The following is an 18,419-nucleotide window of genomic DNA, read 5'->3' as shown; positions in this document are numbered from 1 at the left end:
ATTTACATAACCTTAAGGTGCAAGGTGAAGCTGCTAGTGGTGATGATAAAGCAGCTGGTGAGTTTTCTGAGGGATTGGCTGAGATAATAAGGGAGGGAGGGGGCTACAGTGCTCAACAAGTGTTTAATGTGGATGAGACAGGCCTATTTCGGAAAGGTATGCCTAATCGTACCTATATTGCCAGCGAGGAGAAGGCAGCACCAGGCCATAAAGCTGGTAAGGAGAGACTGACTTTGCTTCTTGGGACTAATGCTGCTGGTGACTTAAAACTGAAGCCCTTGTTGGTCTATCAGGCTGAAAATCCAAGAGCATTTGGAAGGATCAACTGCCTGTCATCTGGAGGTCCAATAGGAAGGCATGGGTGACACTTCAAATCTTCGAGGACTGGTATACCAACCATTTTGTGCCCAGAAGTTCAGAGGTACTGTACACCCTTTAAGGCATTGTTAGTGCTAGACAATGCCCCTGGTCACCCTGCCCACTTGGATGACTTTCACCCTAATGTTAAGGTGGTTTACCTTCCACCAAACATCACAGTCCTTTTGCAGCCTATGGACCAGGGTGTTATTGCTTCCTTTAAGTCCTACTACCTCTGCAGGACATTTGCTATGGCTTTCAGGGCAACTGAAAAAGACAGGAACTTAACCCTCAAAGACTTTTGGAAATTGTATAGCATTTATAATGCCATGCAAAATGTTGAGCATGCTTTGGATTAAGTGAAGCAGTCAAATTTGAATGGTGTGTGGAAAAAACTGTGTCCCCAGTTTGTGAATGATTTCCATGACTATGAGGAGACAGTTGAGGCTGTCACAGAGAAGGTTGTTGCCCTGGGGAAGCAGATGAATTTTGAAGTGGAGGCCGAAGATGTCACAGAGCTTCTGGCATCTCATGGGGAGGAATTGTCAGCAGAAGACCTCATTCAGTTAGAGAAGCAGCTGATTGAGGAGGAGGAAACGGTTCCAACCTCTGAACCCAGGAGATTCACCACCAAGGGCTTAGCAGAAGGTTTTGCCCTCATTGAGGATGGGCTGGCCAAGTTTGAGGCTGAGGATCGCAACACTGCTAGGTACACAAAGGTCTTCCGAGGGGTTATGGATTGCCTGCAGTGTTATAGGGAGATATACGAGGAGAAGAGGATGGTATCATTCCAGACTAGCCTGGAACGTTTTTTCACGAAGGTAGAGAGGCCTGCAGCAGGTGCTGGTACCTCAACTGTCTCTTCAGTTCCTCTTCCAGCCCTCCATCTTCTTCAGTTGCACCTGCAGTATCTCCTGCAGAAGGTGCAGGAGATACTGCCTTTTATCTTGCCTCTTCAGCCCACTTCCATTAAGTCAGTCTCTCACTCCTTGCAATGCCCCTTCCAGTGTGCAAGCCAACCACAGAATAAAAGGTAAAGAATTGTTTTCATTTTTTAAAAATTTTTTTTTTTTTAATCACCTGTACAGAATGTACAGTTTTATTTGTCATTTTGGGGATTGTTCTCATTTTTATGTTTTGTTTTGTTTTTTTAATTACAGTTTCATTTTTGTCATTTTTCTGTACTATACATTAATTATGTTCTCCCTTTCATTTTCCTATGGTCAAGTTCTTTCTTGATATATACATATGACTTTAGGGTGTTTTAGGTTAGGTAAGTAGACTTGCATTGAAAATTGCATTATGTCGGTCCGTAGGAACGGATCTCCGGCGTAACTCGAGGACCCCCTGTATATATTTTTCATTTTATTTTTATGTGAGAAATTATTATTTGTCCTTTCTCTAACAGGCAGTGGTTAGATATTCAGAAACTTCGAAATAAAATGAAAAAGAAAGTTGATACAAAAGCCAGCAAATCAAGGAAAATAAGGTAATTACATGATGCTTTTAACTTTTTTACAAAGAATTAATTACATCACGTTTGATTCTGAATTCTATTTTTGTATCGATACTACATTGCTTAAAAATTTTAAAAACTGAATCCTGGAGTGCTGTATGTATCAGGATTATTCACATGTGTCACTCTATGCAATGTGTGCTCTTACTGTGAGATCACTTCTGTCACATTGAACAAGTTTCCTGCACACCTTGTGTACTGCTGTAACCTTCGTAGTCCTCATGCCAATAAACCATAAATCAATGAATCAATCAAATCTTATATCTGTGGTCTTTAATCTTTTGATCATCTGGTTTATTTCTAACCCTATACTGATCCTTAAGTTAAAAATTGAGTTGAACACCATCTTATAGACAGCTAATTTAGTATTTTGACTAATTTCTCATTATTCCATTATAAATATATTCAGTTGACTTCCTATCATAGTAGCTTTGCTTATTCTGTCATCTATTTCAGTGTTTTTTTAAATTGTGTTATGCAGATACAGAACCTTAGGTTCCACATAAACTTGTAAGAGCTCTCACCGTATACAGACATAGGAGTTCTGCGAAAAAGGAACATTTTTATGTATGGAGCAGTCTTAAAAAAGTTTAACAAACAAGTCTGTTTCCATATTTCATTTGCCATCTTAACTAGAAATTTTTCCTAAATAGTTGATCATGCTTAACTTGTGCATGAGTTATACATAGTCTAACCCTAATTACTAATGCCTTGAACATCACATAAACCTTTAATCTATCAGTAAATCATTTGCAGCTTTCAGCACATACATACCACATGTATAATGTCCATATAGCAGCATTCAATGTTTGAAATATTTCCCCTTTTGCCTTCACACATGCCTGAAGTCTGTGAGGTCATATGTATCGATGGTGGCAGGCACAATATCCAGCAGAAACACAGCCATTGCTCGCTCGAAATTCACCTTCAGGCTGGTGATGCTGGGGTGTCGTTTCTTGCAGCCTACTCTCAAGCTATGATCACAATTTGAAGTCCAACAGATTCAGATTGGGACTTCCAGGCAGCCAATCAGATGGTGATATGTGGTAGGGCACATTCGCCTTCAACCACTGTTGTGTGGTCCTTGCCTTGTGTCAAGTTGGAAGCCTACCATGAAACAAGGAGTTCAGGGACCATACCACAAGTTCCAGCATAGTGTCTTGATGCACTTTGGCAGAGGTTTCAACATCTTACTCGCAGAAATACAACATGGATCCCCGCCACCACCAAACGATCACTAACACGTGTCAGTAACCTCTGAATCCTAGGTGCTATGGCATGTGCTGTGCTATCATCTGGGATATGTACCCGATCATTTTTTGGTGGTTAAACGAAGTTTCAATGGCGAAAATCTTCTCGTCTGTGAAGAGGATATTTCTGTGTCTGTTGTTCATGTACCGCCAGGGAAGTGCCTTTGATTTTATCACCCTGTGCTGCATAAGTTGTGGTATTAGGAAGTGTCCAGTAGAACGACGAACGGCTCTCACCCCTAGGTCATCAGTTAGTACGCGTGACATTGTTCTCTGCAAAACGTTCATCTCTTCCCACATTACTTTCTGTATTCTCACAGGATTACAGCAGAGACATGCCTTCGCAGCCCTCACAAGCTGTTTTGCCCTAATGCAGCATTGTCATCCTATTCTTTAGTGGATTTAATGATACAGAAGATACATCTTCTGTATCATTACTTCTGTATAATTCTATCATTTTATTGTACAATGAAACCTGTGGAGAATTCATGACTAAACAAACACATATAATAACCACAGTAATAAGTTTTAATAAGTAAATATTTCATCCTATGTATCTTAGGACATCGTCAGTACAGTTAATTCAAACAATACTAGGAATAACATACAGGGGCACATGATTACAATGGAATCCCAATATGTGTGCAGTAGTTTGCTATAGAATTAAATTAAAACATATCTAGGGAAAAAAAAAATTACATTAAAATTTTGTATGACAATTTCCCATACTTTAGGAATAGCAAGAACGGCATTACGGTTTAGATTTGGTCTGTGAAGTAGGGCTTCACAATTCTGTGTAGAAGTTTGGCCTTTTCCCAATGGATTCTATGGTTTGAGTTTTCAACTCCGTGTTGTGCAAGGCCAGATTTCTGCAGTTTGATAAGACGGATATAGTCTTGATGTTCCGAAATGCGTTTATGAACAGATCTGCCTGTCTGTCCGTAGTAAGACAATTTACAGGAACATGGAACCTCTTACACGCCAGGTAGCATCAGATGTGAGAGTTAGTCTTTAGGAGAAGGTAACAAGTTATAGATCTGGTTGATTGGTTTGTAGATAGTAGCAAGTTTGTATTTCTTCATAATTTTTGAAAGACATTCGGAGATGCCTTTGACATAAGGTATGGGAATCCTATGGGCTTGTTCTTGTCTAGGTTGATGTGTGGGGAAGTGACTGATGGTTTTTTGAGTTGTTTTAAGATTGTATCAATTTAGTATGGCTGTATTTTTGATTATTTCCAATTCTTGTTTTGAGATTCTTCAAAAAGCAGAATCTGTGTGGTCTGGTTACTAATGATTTAATGATGCCAAATTTTTGAGATGGATGATGATCAGAAGAATTGTGAATGTAGCGACCTGAAAATGTCAGCTTGCTTCTGAGACAGGAGTAGAGATGGAACCATCTTTTCTTTGGATGTGTAAATCCAGAAAGGAGATACCCTGTGGAGATTCTTTTTCTAGCGAAAATTTGATGTGAGGATGAAGAAGGTTTATTTTATCTAGAAACAGGTATAGTTCTTGTTCGGAATGACCCCAGACAGCAGAGACATCATTGACATAACGTAGCCAAATTTTTGGTTTGGGTTTAATCATGAAAATTTTTGTTCAAGGTATTCTAGAAACAGGTTTGCTAAGTTTGGTGATAAGGGAGACCCTCCATTGCTGTTCCTTCCTCTTGCTTGTAAATTTTTTCTTTCCAAGTGAAGTAACCAAACGTAATAACAAATTTGAATAATTCAACAATATCAGATGGAAATTTTTGAGTTAACAAGTCTACCGTTTCCTCATGGGGAATATTAGTGAAGAGGGAGACAATGTCGAAGCTAATTAGCATGTCAGTTTCCAACAGTTGAATGTCTTTTATTTTTGCGTGAAACTCTGTGGAATTATTAATTGATGAGGCTGAGTGGCCTGTGCGAGGACGGAGAAGATGAAATTAAAATCTCGATAACTTGTAATTTGGGCTGCTAATAGAATCCACGATGGGTCTGAGTGGAACCTTATTCTTGTGAAGCTTAGGTAAACCGTATATTTTAGGAGGCCTAGCATGGTATGTCCTGAGTTTTTTTTTATTGTTTCTTCATCTAAGGAAATGGTTTCATCAAGTAACTTGTTCAGTTTCTTGAGCTGTCTTTTTGTAGGATCATAATTAAATTTGGCCTCAGTATTTCGATCTTGGAGTACTAAATTCATTTTTCGGTCATGAATTGGCATGTAGAACAACAGCGGTATTTCCCTTGTTGGCTCTGGTGGTGATTATGTTTTTATTACGTTTTAAGGTAGTAAGAGCTTTCAATTCTGATGGTGGGATATTTAAGTCCGAAGGTTTGGCTATTTCGAAACTTGTGACATAGAAACTGGAAACTTCAGTACTGGAAAGAAACATAGCCATGGCTATGTTTCTTTCAATGTTGTGTATAAAATCTAAATATGAAAAGCATTTAGGTGAAATGGCAAACTTATGACCTCTTGCTAGAACATTTAATTCATTTTCTGTTAGTGGACGGCTAGATAAGTTGACAACCCATTTTTCGGTTGGTAATTTGTTGGTATTTTTCTTAGATCGATTTAACAAATTAAGGTATTTTTTATGTAGATAAGAATTCGGGGATCCAAGCATTTTATCAAATGCTTGGATCCCCGAATTTTTTATATATATATTATTGTATATATAATAATTTTTATATGTTATCTTATTTTAATGTAATCTTTTTTTTTTTCCTCCAGATATATTTTAATTTAATTCTATAACATGCTACTGCACGCATATTAGGATTCCATTGTAATCATGTGCCCTAATTGTATGTTATTCCTAGTATTGTTTCAATTAACTGTACTGATGATGTTCTAAGTTGCATGTTAATTCTATAACATGCAACTGCACGCATAATAGGATTCCATTGTAATCATTCACCCTAATTGTATGTTATTCATAGTATTGTTTGAATTAACTGTACTGATGATGTTCTAAGTTGCGTGTTAATTCTATAACACGCAACTGCATGCATATTGGGATTCCATTGTGATCATTCGCCCTAATTGTATGTTATTCCTATTATTGTTTGAATTAACTGTACTGACGATGTCCTAAGATACTTATTTACTTATTAAAACTTATTACTGTGGTTATTACATGTGTTTATTTAATTCAGTATCATTATAATAGTTAATAGTCTTATACACAAACATCCTACTGATCCCAAGTGTTTTTAGCATGTTGAAAATAACAGGTAGCTGTATTCCAATCTTGTGAAGTGCTATTGGAGCTATATGGTTCTCATAATCTCCCCATTATATGTTAACCCATATAGCTAGACAGCTGTCTAGCTATATGGGTTAACATGTATATGGGTTAACATGTACCCAGCACCACTAATGGAACCAGACTTGTGCAATTCTGTATGCACTGCTAGGGTGTGCAGATGTTGTAACAGTATTTATGGCAAGACTAGATAGATTCCCCATTCAGTACAGTTGATGCTTTCATGGACTTTTCATTTTATATTGCACTTGGTTTAAATTGCTGATTTTCCTACCAAATTTGTTACAGCAGTTATTCCGTTTAGGTAATGATTCCTGCAGACTTGTACTAGATGTATTTAAGAGTATACATTATCATCTTAAAGGAAATTGCTGAGATTAATGTCTCCAGTTCTGATATCAGGCCTAATGCCACTTTCCTTAATAATATGATCCATACAGATGATGAATAACATTGGAGATAGTGTGCACCCATGTCCTACACCTGATATTACATCAAACCATTTTCTTGTACTTCTTTCAATTCTGACTGCTGAGTTACAACTTAAATATAGACTGTATTGCTCTGTATGTTTCTTTACATCATATAATTATAGCTTTTTAAACAGCTTTTCTCTTGATGCTTTGTCATATGCCTTTTTCAGGTCTATGAAACTTAAATACAGATCCTTGTTTCATTCCCATCATTTCTGAACTATCTGTCTTAAAATGAAAACATAACTTCTTTATTATGCTTGTATAAATCTGACCTGGAACACTCATTTGGTAAATTCTCGCATTCTTATTTCCTTTTTTGTAGATGGAAATCATGAAAGCTGTACTCAAATAATCTGGAATTCAGCTTTTTTGACCAGTCTTTTTAAATTATGCAGTGTAGCAATTATAAATCTTTTACAGAAACACTTGCTTTGGCCAACTCCTAGGGACGAGCAACATACTTTATTATAGTACAAGGTTTGCTGGAGCAAATTTATGAAAAAAATATTGACCATCCCATTCCCATGAAACAAAGAAATTGGCAGGAGATTAAAAAAAAAAAAAAGGAAATAAAACAAATGAAACTGTGAGAAATAGAGAAAATCATGAAATAGAACAAAAGAAATTATGGAAAAATCAAAGGATTTTACAGTTTTCCAAGAAAGAAGGAACAGAATGTAAATGACTAACAAGAACTATACATGAAGCACACAAAATTATAACATGGGGGAGGGGGGATTCTCCCGTTGACTTTTGTTTTGCTACTTTTGCATATTGGGTCACTTTTTTCACATTTTTCTGTGTATTCTCTCAGAAAAATTGCTGACTTGCTAGGAACTTTCAGTATTCATACTTCTTTTCTGCTTTCTTCCTGAATCCACCATGGAATTCTGATTTTGTTCAATTGTGAATGAAGATATTTATAATTAATAATACTTCATTCATAATTAACACGATCTACCATATCATAAGCAGGACTTATTTAAATTTATTTTGTTGGTCTCTTACTTATAAAATGTTATTCATGTAATTCCTTTTGAGTTTTGTTAGTTAATTTTATTTATGTAATTTTAGGGTATATCATAGACATGAAAAGGCTCTGTATTAAAGTGTCATTTATTTTATTTGCTTTATTCTTTTAATAATAATATAAGAAACTGTGATGTATGTAATTTTAATATATCCAGAAGATTCCTTGTGATATCATTTGATTGGTTGTTGTGAGAAATGCAAATTTCTCCTATGTTGGAGCGTGAACTACTATAAAAGCAAGTTCGATGTGAGCTAAACCGGTGAGAACCAGTTACTGGCGGGAAAAAGGAATGAGTAGACACGAAAGCGAAAGTAAAAAAAAAGAACGAGTGGGGGAGTATAGAGAACTAGCTAGAGACTGAAGGGGGATTTTGACGTGCTGAAAACGGAATAGAAAGGACCGGGAATCGCTTGGCATTTTAACTTATCTTTTTCAGAGTTGGATTTCTACCAAAACTTCCTAACGCCTAGCAGTGGAAAAGTGCAGGACATAGGATAATGCATATAAGAAAAGGAAGAAATGGGTAGATAATTTAAACCAAGTGCAAAAAGGTTATATTCTCCCAAGTCTATAAATCAATCGCGGAAATTGAGGATTCTTTAAGTTTATGTTACTAAGTAAAAGTCAGCAAGGACTTTAAAGATGTTGTTCAATCTCCTTATGTGATGAAGCTATATCCTGGTAAGATTACCTTTACTATACTTAGTGAGAAGTAACGAAAATTAATTCCGCCAAAAGTAATTTATTCCTAGTTTCTGTATTTAGCGAGTTAAGATTGAATGTGTGATGTGCCAAAACTTTTCCCTCTTCAAGTGACAAATACTATATTATTGAATTAAGTGTTCATTGACTGAACGAGAATATTGAGAAGCCTATTTGTTGTAATTTAGGAATCTCGAACTTACAAGAACTAATTTTGATTGACTGAGCTTAGAGAATTACAAATGAATGTCTGATGGTTCATGAGTTGTATTCTTTCTGAATATCTTGAATTGATTTGATATTTGAAATATTTTGAGATGTAACCTTGGTCAGAGTGAAGTTGTGTTAGAAGTGCTTTGTAACAGGAAGAATAAGATCTGTTAATATAGTTTTTAATTATAAATTTTAAGCTCAGCTGAGTAGTGTACTAGTTAGTATCTTAATGAGAGTTTTATATTCGTTTAATTGTAATGTCCCTGTTGGAAGATTGCGTTATGATGTAATTATATGTGACACTGCATTAAATGTTTTTTTTTTTTCATCTAAGATCAATTTAGAGTTTGCCTGATTTTCTTTCACCGAACCGCTCATTAAATATTTCGAACCAAAAGCTGGAGCTTTGCTTAATAGTGAGAACCTCTGCCTAAAATCAGCTTTATAATAACCTGGTACAGTTGAAGGTTGATTTATCAAAGTTGCACATGTAATTCAGAACATAGAGTTGCGCAGTATAATACAAATTTTCTTTATGTTCGGATGATATATCAGCCTACAACTAGTTAAATACTAACGAGAGGGAACTATAAAACGATAAAACTTAATTGAGCACAAGCTAAGGTCCAACACTCTGTATGCTCTTATGTCCTGAACCTGCATGATGGTATTGCTGTGAACAATAACATAGTCAGTGAGACTTTTCTTATTTCTTGTATCTTCTCTACATGTGAATTTGTGCATGTCTTTATGTTGGTGCTAATAATGAGTAGTTCATGTCATGAACAGAAATCCAGCAGGTACTTATTATTATTTTACTCTTTTCTCCAAATTTTCCCAAAACATTTTTATGTGTCTGGTAATCATTTACTGTTTGTTGTTCAGATATCCAACAAGGATCAACATATCCTTTTTCTCTGTGTCAGTTATCTTCTCTAATGACTCAAAAAGTCTTCTACTTCTGTTGGACCATAGGCACAAATAAGTCTCATTGTCCAATTCTCTTTTTGATGTTTTCCCATATCACTCTGCTTGATATTGTCTGCCATTGAAGATTATCCTGCTATTTAATGCTGAATACTGTAGCTACTGCATTCTTTCTCTCATAATTATTGCTTGAATATATTATTATAAATAACAAACACAAGGTGTTTATTTAGAAGAATCTCACTTTGTATTGTTTTCTGTATTTCACTAACACTTACGAGTATTATGCTAACATGGTTTTGAATTCTTCTGCAGTTCCTCTTCTTTTTCATTAAAGGTAGAGTTTGTTTTATTAGCTGTCTTTACATTATTGCACTGATTCTCTGATAAAGATAGCTGGAGTCTTGTTTAATTTAACAGGAGATGCCCAGCTGGTATAAAATTTCATCTCATTGTACTGTCATTATCTTTTGTAAGGCAATGCAGAAGGAACAATTTGGTTAGCTAAATACCAGATTTCCATCCCATCCTCATGTTCCATACAATTCCACGAAATGCACTAGTCTTCCTTATAAATAATGGGGAAATCAAGAGAACCACTTAATCTAAATAATAATCGCATGGCTGATTTGACATCCAGTGGCATTTACTATTAGATAATACAGCCTACAAAAAAAAAAAAAAAAAAAAAAAAAAAAATTACAAACAGAATTAAATATCAAATAATATATAAACTAAAATCAACGAGAACAAGTCAATAGTATTTAAGAGTATTAAAAGATAAGTTATCTTTAGATAAACTATCTCCTTTTCCTCTTCATGGCATTTACAAAGTTCCTTATGATGACCTCTCTTCATCAGACAGACCACTGGCATGGTTGTCCGAATGGTTAGCATATCTGCTCTCCAGCCAAGAGGCTGTTGGTTCGAATCCTGCAAAGGGCATGGATGTTTGTGATTGTCCTACTAACCAATTCATATGTATTGCTGTGACCTGTGTGCTGGCTCAGTATGACTCTTGATGTCTTTGTGCCATAAAAAAAAAAAAAAAATCAAATAAAAATAATCAGACAGACCAGATATTCTGTGGAAAGAAGATTTCAGGAACAATAGTATTCGACACTAATCATAGATCATTAGTAATAAATCTGAGAAAACTGGTCAAGCATAGCATGGAATTACAAGACACCAGCAATAGTTTGAATGTGCTTACTCTACTGATGCCACTTTATATTTGAACCTTTATTTAAAGAGAGCGCTGAGTCCCTACTATGTCATCATAATTTAAATCAAACATCTGCTTCTCCTTACTCAAAATTTTTGAAAGTGTCATTCTTATTAGCATCGATAGTATTTATATATATATATATATATAAAATATTCTCATCTATGTTATTTAGTTCGTCTCACAATCACATGGCTCATATAATTTTTTAAAATAATTCATTATTAAATTGCTAGCTTGTTGATGAAGAATGACCCCTGTTAGCCTCAGGTTGAAATATTTGTCAAATAAAGGATTTTTATTTGTTTCAATAATATTCTTGTGTCTACATGTGCATGGCACTCATCAATATAAGACAAGTTTCTATAAAGCAATCCAACCTATTATTTCACGATTAGTTTCCTATAAACAACTTTTCCATATAGATCTGTTATTTATTAGGTTTTGGATTTGATCTCTTAAATGCTGATCTTCCCAAGCATTCCTTACTGCATCAACCTGTCTGGGGCTGTTTTTTTCCATTTTCGCTTTAAATTTTTAAACTTCCATTCTATTTAAGCAACCATATTATTGTAGATTAACTTCTGCTTACATATTCTACAATATTAACTGTACCATGTTCTCTCTTTCGTGTGTGCTTCTGCCATTGATATCTGTTCCTGCTCTTAATTTTGTTTCAATAATATTCTTGTGTCTACATGTGCATGGCACTCATCAATATAAGACAAGTTTCTATAAAGCAATCCAACCTATTATTTCACGATTAGTTTCCTATAAACAACTTTTCCATATAGATCTGTTATTTATTAGGTCTTGGATTTGATCTCTTAAATGCTGATCTTCCCAAGCATTCCTTACTGCATCAACCTGTCTGGGGCTGTTTTTTTCCATTTTCGCTTTAAATTTTTAAACTTCCATTCTATTTAAGCAACCATATTATTGTAGATTAACTTCTGCTTACATATTCTACAATATTAACTGTACCATGTTCTCTCTTTCGTGTGTGCTTCTGCCATTGATATCTGTTCCTGCTCTTAATTTTCCTTACATTCTACAGTCATCAATTGATCAACTATTTTATCTCTAATCCAAATCCTAGATCTGTAACTTAACTTTGATTTTGTTAGATATGAATTTATTCATATAGCTTCTGATCATATCAACCTTATTTATTATGGTTATCTTTTCCATATTTACTTTTGCCATGTTAACTTGTGCTTAAATAGCTAAAATCTTTATGCAGTTGATGTTTTCTGTTTTCCTGTCTGTTGTCATAGTTTTAGGCCTTTTATTGCTGATTTCCACCAAATGTGTATAACATTTATTCATGAATTAAGAATCATGAAAGCTTTGAATGAATTTATTAAGAGAATAACATCTGGATAGAGTGAAAAGATAAGTTGATAACTCCTATTTGAATGCCATATTCATTATCACTATATACCTTTCAGTGGTATGAAATTTGTTGTGTAATTATAAATAGCAATGGAATTAGTGTAAATTACCTTTCTATATATCTTTAATTTTGTGAGTTTATAATTTTAAGTATAAGCTATATATGGTTTCATTTGCACTCTACAGATTTCCCCTGTTATACTTATTATTATCTGAGACCTCCAGGGGGTCAAGGATCGAGGGAGGCTATACATCATCCAAACTAGCTATCACACCTTACCTTAAATTCACATTAAATGCACTCGTTGCCTCTAAAGACAAACTATTCTGCTCGCTCATTGTTCTATGAGAGAAAAACCTAGATCTTACTCCTTTCTTGACTGTGAGCAAATTTAACTTCCATGTGTTTTTTCTCTCTCTACCTTCCACATAATGAACAATTTCATCATACAATATCCTGTAACACCCATTCAGAAGTTTGTACACCTCTGTCATATCACCCCTCCTTTTCCTGTTAACCAGTCTGTAATCCACATACTCACAATCTGCCCTGTTTGTAATCTGTAATCTGTTGTTTGTAAAATGAAGAATGTTATTTGGTATGGTGACTATCATAAAACAAACTGTTGCTGAGCGGGTTATAACTTTGAGTTTTCCAGGAGCAAAAATTAAAAATATAATGCAAGCAATTCAAAAACAGAAAAGTAAACGAGATCGTAATTGTAGTAGGTAACGACTTAACTAGTGATAAGTTTAGTATGAGAGAGAGGACACGAAAGGGTTGTTGGAAGAGGCAAGAGTGAGAAAGTGAAAATTATTATTATTACAGGCAACTCCAAGGGGTCCTTAGACTCATTGAGGGAGGCCATAAACATCATGTCGAGAATTATTCAGCATTCGCACAGTATCTATCATACTTTGCTTTGAACTCATTCACAGTCATGGCACCCACAACAGATTCTGGCAGCTTATTCCACTCATTCACCACTCTCCAAGTAAGAAACCTAGTTCTAACACCCTTGCTAACTACACTCTTGCTCAGTTTCCATGGATAGCCCATAGTTCTCCCACCACCACACCTGTTCTGAAAAATTTCCTCCGAATTAATCTGAATTAAAGTTTCCATAAAATCCCTCAGTAATTTGAATGTCTCAATCACATCACCCCTTTTCCACCTATCAACTAGTTTCTCTAACTCGCAAATCTTCAATTGTTCTCGTAAGGTTCATTCCATAGACCAGCTACCATCTTGGTCACTTGCCTCTGGATCCTCTCTACCTCCTCCCTATCACCAAGAAACGCTAGTGCCCAGATCTGCGCAGTAGTCAAGATGCAGGTCTTATCAAGGCTTGATAAAGAGGAATAATAACCTGCTTGTCTCTGCTCGTCAAAGCATTCTTCAGTAACCAAGTGATCTCATGAGCTGATTTAGCCACTTTTGCTATGTGACTCGTAAACTTTAACTCCTTATCCACTAACACTCCCAAGTCTCTGGCTTCATCGATTTCCTACAGTATATGGTTCCACTAATGTGGTATATTGCTGATAATCTTTTCACCCCACAATGCATAAGCTTACACTTTGCCACATTAAACTACATTCATTCTCCTTATCCCAGTCTGCCAATCTATCCAAATCACCAAGCAAAATTTTGACATCATGTGTATTCACTATTGCTCTACCCAACTTTGCATCATTGGCAAATAACTGAACAGTTCATCTCAGATCCTTTCCTATATCATTAAGGAATAAATTAAATAGCAGTGGTCCAAGAACAGACCCTTGCACCATGCCACTAGTCACAGGCCTTCTTTTGGCCTCTATTCATGAATAAACTACTCTCTGATATCTCTCCATCAATCACCCTCCTATCCATCTCATCAAATGTTGTGCCATCCCCTGTTCTTTTAAGGCCCTTTTCTATCTCTTGTAAGCATAAATCACACTAAAGTATCTTTCTTTCAATAATTCCTACTTATTACTTTCTTATCACCCTTTTAATATAATTTATCTTTTAACTTCTATCTCACTATACTTATTACTGGCCGAAATCCTTGACGAGAGTGAAGCTGTTGTTCTGTGAGACAAAGAAATGCAAATGGCGGATGCCTATTTCTTTGTCTCAGCACTGGTTCTATCTCACTTTTCAAATTCAGAGAAAATTTATTTATTAACGCTACGCCACCCTGAATCCTAGGATATACTAAACATGTAAGACCAAGGGGTTAGAATCCAGTCAACATTCACTCTTGTCATTTATAAATTTCAAACTTGCAGTCATGACCTGATAATATTTAATTTCCCGCCTTTCGAGATTCGCTATACTTTATGAGCAAGTGCAGTAGGATCCAAGTACAGGCAAGACAACATTTATATTTAAACAAAACATTTTAATTACAAGTAGAATACATATAATACACTTTGAATCACTGAGTTAATCATTCAATACAACTTTGGTATACAGCATTTATTCCTCATAATACAACTTTTGACTTTAAGAGAGGCTTTTCCCCTCTCTCAAGGTGTCAATGTACTGTAGATTCTAAAACCACTTGTGTATGAGAACAATATTTAAAATATGTTTTGGAGCCAACAGCTAGACACCTTAAAAATGTGAAGCTGAACCTATCGAAGAAGACCCTCCTCTCCCATGTTTGAATGCTGAACTACTTTGAGGATTCTTATGCATCAATCATAGCAAAGTATAAGAAGAAAAATACTCTTTCCTGATCATGAGCAGACAATATAAATAATCTTTTAATTAATTAAAATGGAGAGAAGTAGCTTAGTTGGAACCCTAAATTTATTATTAAAGATTGTAAACCAAATATTTCTATAGTGTAACATTAATAATGTCAGACTAAGACGATGACAATCTGGTCTAACACTGTCTGACCATGGTATCCATGGTCAGACAGTGTTAGACCAAAAATTTTAGCTGCAATTCTTTAATAAATTTAGTTTCAATTACACTGTTCTTGCCCATTTTATAAATAACTGTGTAAACACAGTTATTTATCCTTTCCATAAATTTCTATCTGAGAGACCTAATTAATAACATTTTATCACTTAGTCTCGTTGTATCACTCTACTCGATCAAATCTCATTTTTAACATATATCAAATTCCATTTACAATCTTCTCTGACAAATCTTATTCAATTTACATATATCTCAGGCCTAATTAAAAACTCTTGTATATATCTCTCTCTCTCTCTTAAGGTACATTCATGAGACAATATTCTATTTCTTTCTTAAATCTATCACTTAACAGTTCAAAGAGTCTCTAGTAGCACATACAATAAATCTTCTTATTCAATTCCATTAGTTAAAAGACAAAGTTTTCACCTTACCAATTTGCTGGTATGCTACTTTAACCGCTTCAGCATCTCGTCAAATATCTACCTACGTTGACTGCTTCACTTCACAGTTTACTGGATACTCTTTACGATTTTCCTCTATACTACATATTGGGAGATTTCTGTAGTTTTCCACTATCATGATCTGCTGGGCTTTTGTTTCTGACTGGTAAGTTCCCTTGGTCATTTGGTCGTAACTTCCTCGAACAAATGAAAACCATGTGGAGGCTCAATAACAGCTGGACTTCCGAGGCACAAGAATACAGCAGCAGGAAAACGCCAAAAAACCTTGTGCGCAGTGTTACCGCTCCTTTTAAATGACGCGCCACTTTTCTCATTCGTCATCTGATATCTACGTCATACATTCTCTACGGCACTAAGCGCCGCTTCGGAATCCTCTCATAATTTTTGTAGCGTCATTGCGGAATGGGGGGGAAGGCACCGTGCTACATAACAGATGTACCTGAACTCTCACTACTTGTTTCTGAAGTCGGCCATTTCACATTTTGGCTATTATTTCTCACCCAGCAAATGGTTAGTTATTTACATGCTATCTAAGACTAAGCAGCTATACACCAAAATTATAATGAAATTTCACATTACAAAATAAGATAAGATATAAAACTAAAGGTAAAATTTCTATACAAGTGCTTCTACATTTCTGATAAATCATTAATTCTTTTAAAAGAGTGATAACGATGTTAAGTCCGAGTGAAACATAATTTTCTTTAATATTCTGGTTCACTCCGACTTAACACAACCCTATATCAGTCCCTGTGTGCTGCAGTTTACTGATTAGAATTCCGTGTGGTATCCTGTCAAAGATCTTTGCAAAGTCCAGCAGTATCACTGTAAATCCATTACCCTTATCCAGTTTAGCCATCACTGTATTATAAAACGTGAGCAAGTTACTTGAGCATGATCTACCCTTCACAAAATCATGCTTCCCCCCCCAACACCATACAGTATCCCATTTCAATCTATCCATTCCTGTATTTTGCTCTTGACCAACTTCTCCAATACTTTGACAACTCCCGATGTGCTGATGAGTCGGTAATTTGCAACAGCAATCTTTGAGCCTCCTTGGAACTATGGAACTATTTTCCCCTCTTTCTGCCCCCCTCAGGACTAACCCAGAGCTGAGACTTAGATTAAACAATATGGTCAAGAGCACTGACAATTCCTTTGCCCCCTCACGTAAGACTCAAACTGGTATACCATCCAGTCCCACAAATGTATTGACATTAAAGTTCCGTAATATGCTAGTCATCTCAGTTTCCATATAAGCCAGTAGTTCCCTCATTCTTGTAATATCACTGCCTGGATGATATCTTCTTGCAAAGTGTTCACTTAGTAATTCTACTATTTCGATTCGACTGATTCAACTACCTTTCTACCATCGGATTTCCTTAAAATCATTCTGCTGTATACATTTTTTCTTTTATTTGCAGCATATCAAAAGAACTGTTTGGGATTCTCTTTAGCCTGCATTGCTAACTTCCTTTCATAATCTCCTTTTGCTTTTCTTACCACACTAGTTATGCCTGTCCCTTGTAATGTTCGTGTACCTGCAGGTCATCTTTCTCCTTAAATTAACTACACAATTGTTTCTTTTATTTGCATCTCAAGCTTAATGGTGGTACTCATCCATTTAACTCCCACTTGATTTACTCTCCTGACTAGGTATGCAGTCAGCCATTATCTCCCTCAAACATTCCTTTACCACTTCTCGTGCACTATCAACATCCAACTCTTGCAGTTTTACATGCCATACTAATCACTCTCACCAATTGGTGGCAAAGTGGTCATATTCGTTGTAGACAAATTCTCAGATGCAATTACTAGATTGAGCATTCTCCAAACCCTAGTATATTCCATTGCGTGCTGTCTCAGGTAATTATCCCTTAGTAACTGCATAAAGTGCATTTTCTTCCTCCCATGTGTCCTCTCCTTCCAATCAATGTTACCATAGTTGAAATCCCCCCCCCCCATAATAATTACCTGTCCTCCACTCGTTAAGTCTGTTTGCTGGTGCATACTATCTCTATCATCTATTCCATCCCCTGGTCTAGTGGCAACCAATTGTATATTTTGTTCTGCTGGCTTCAATCTCACATCAGATAGCCACGAATGTGCTATTTTCACTGTCCTGCAGTCAAACTGCTATTCTCTTTAGCTGCAGTTCATCAGCATCATCAATAACACTCCTTCCCCCATTCTTTTCTCTTTATCCTTTCTGAACACACTATGTCCTTCACATTCTGTCCCACTAACTATATCATCTTCTGTTAGCCATGTCTCACTAATACCAATATTCTGTGGCTGGAATGAGCCAGAGCTGGGAAGTCCAAAAATTCCTCCTGCTTGTTCCTAATGCTCCTGGCATTAGTGTACATAAAGTGCAAAAGCCCCCCCCCCCCCCCCCAAGTCCCAACCCTATCTTGACACCTTATATTAATTATTCCATTCTGGTTTGTTACCATTTTTGCTAACTCAGGCATATTATACACATTCTTACACCCAAATGCCTCACTGATGTCTGCATATCCACTCAAGAGTTCCCCCCTCCCTCCCTCCAAAGCTCTAGTTTCCCTGATTCTGCACATCCACTTTCACTTCATTCAACAACAATTTTTCCAGTCTCTGAACACCAAATCCATTCAGATGCAAATATTATGGCCCTCCTTCTCAACTCTACTCTGTCATA

At 35.9% G+C, this 18,419-nt stretch overlaps 1 protein-coding gene across 5 annotated transcripts in view; it reads left to right on the top strand.

Annotated features, from left to right (window-relative positions):
* The window catches only part of Aatf (Apoptosis antagonizing transcription factor), a 236,731-nt gene that overhangs the window by 171,935 nt on the left and 46,377 nt on the right, over positions 1-18,419 (top strand). For 4 of the 5 annotated variants that reach the window (XM_090405096.1, XM_090405095.1, XM_090405093.1 and 1 more), the window contains one exon: positions 1,766-1,846. The exons of the other annotated variant lie outside the window; for it this stretch is intronic. In XM_090405096.1, the coding sequence (XP_090261222.1) occupies positions 1,766-1,846 (81 nt within the window). The remainder of the gene's footprint in view (positions 1-1,765; positions 1,847-18,419) is intronic. 5 annotated transcript variants of the gene reach the window in all.

The sequence above is a fragment of the Typopeltis vanoorti genome, chromosome 15 (genome assembly GCF_054136105.1).
Source record: "Typopeltis vanoorti isolate ZY-2024b chromosome 15, IOZ_Tvanoo_1.0, whole genome shotgun sequence".
Taxonomy (NCBI): domain Eukaryota; kingdom Metazoa; phylum Arthropoda; class Arachnida; order Uropygi; family Thelyphonidae; genus Typopeltis; species Typopeltis vanoorti.
Note: the sequence above shows the minus strand (reverse complement) of the source record. Positions and strands in the feature narration are given on the sequence as shown.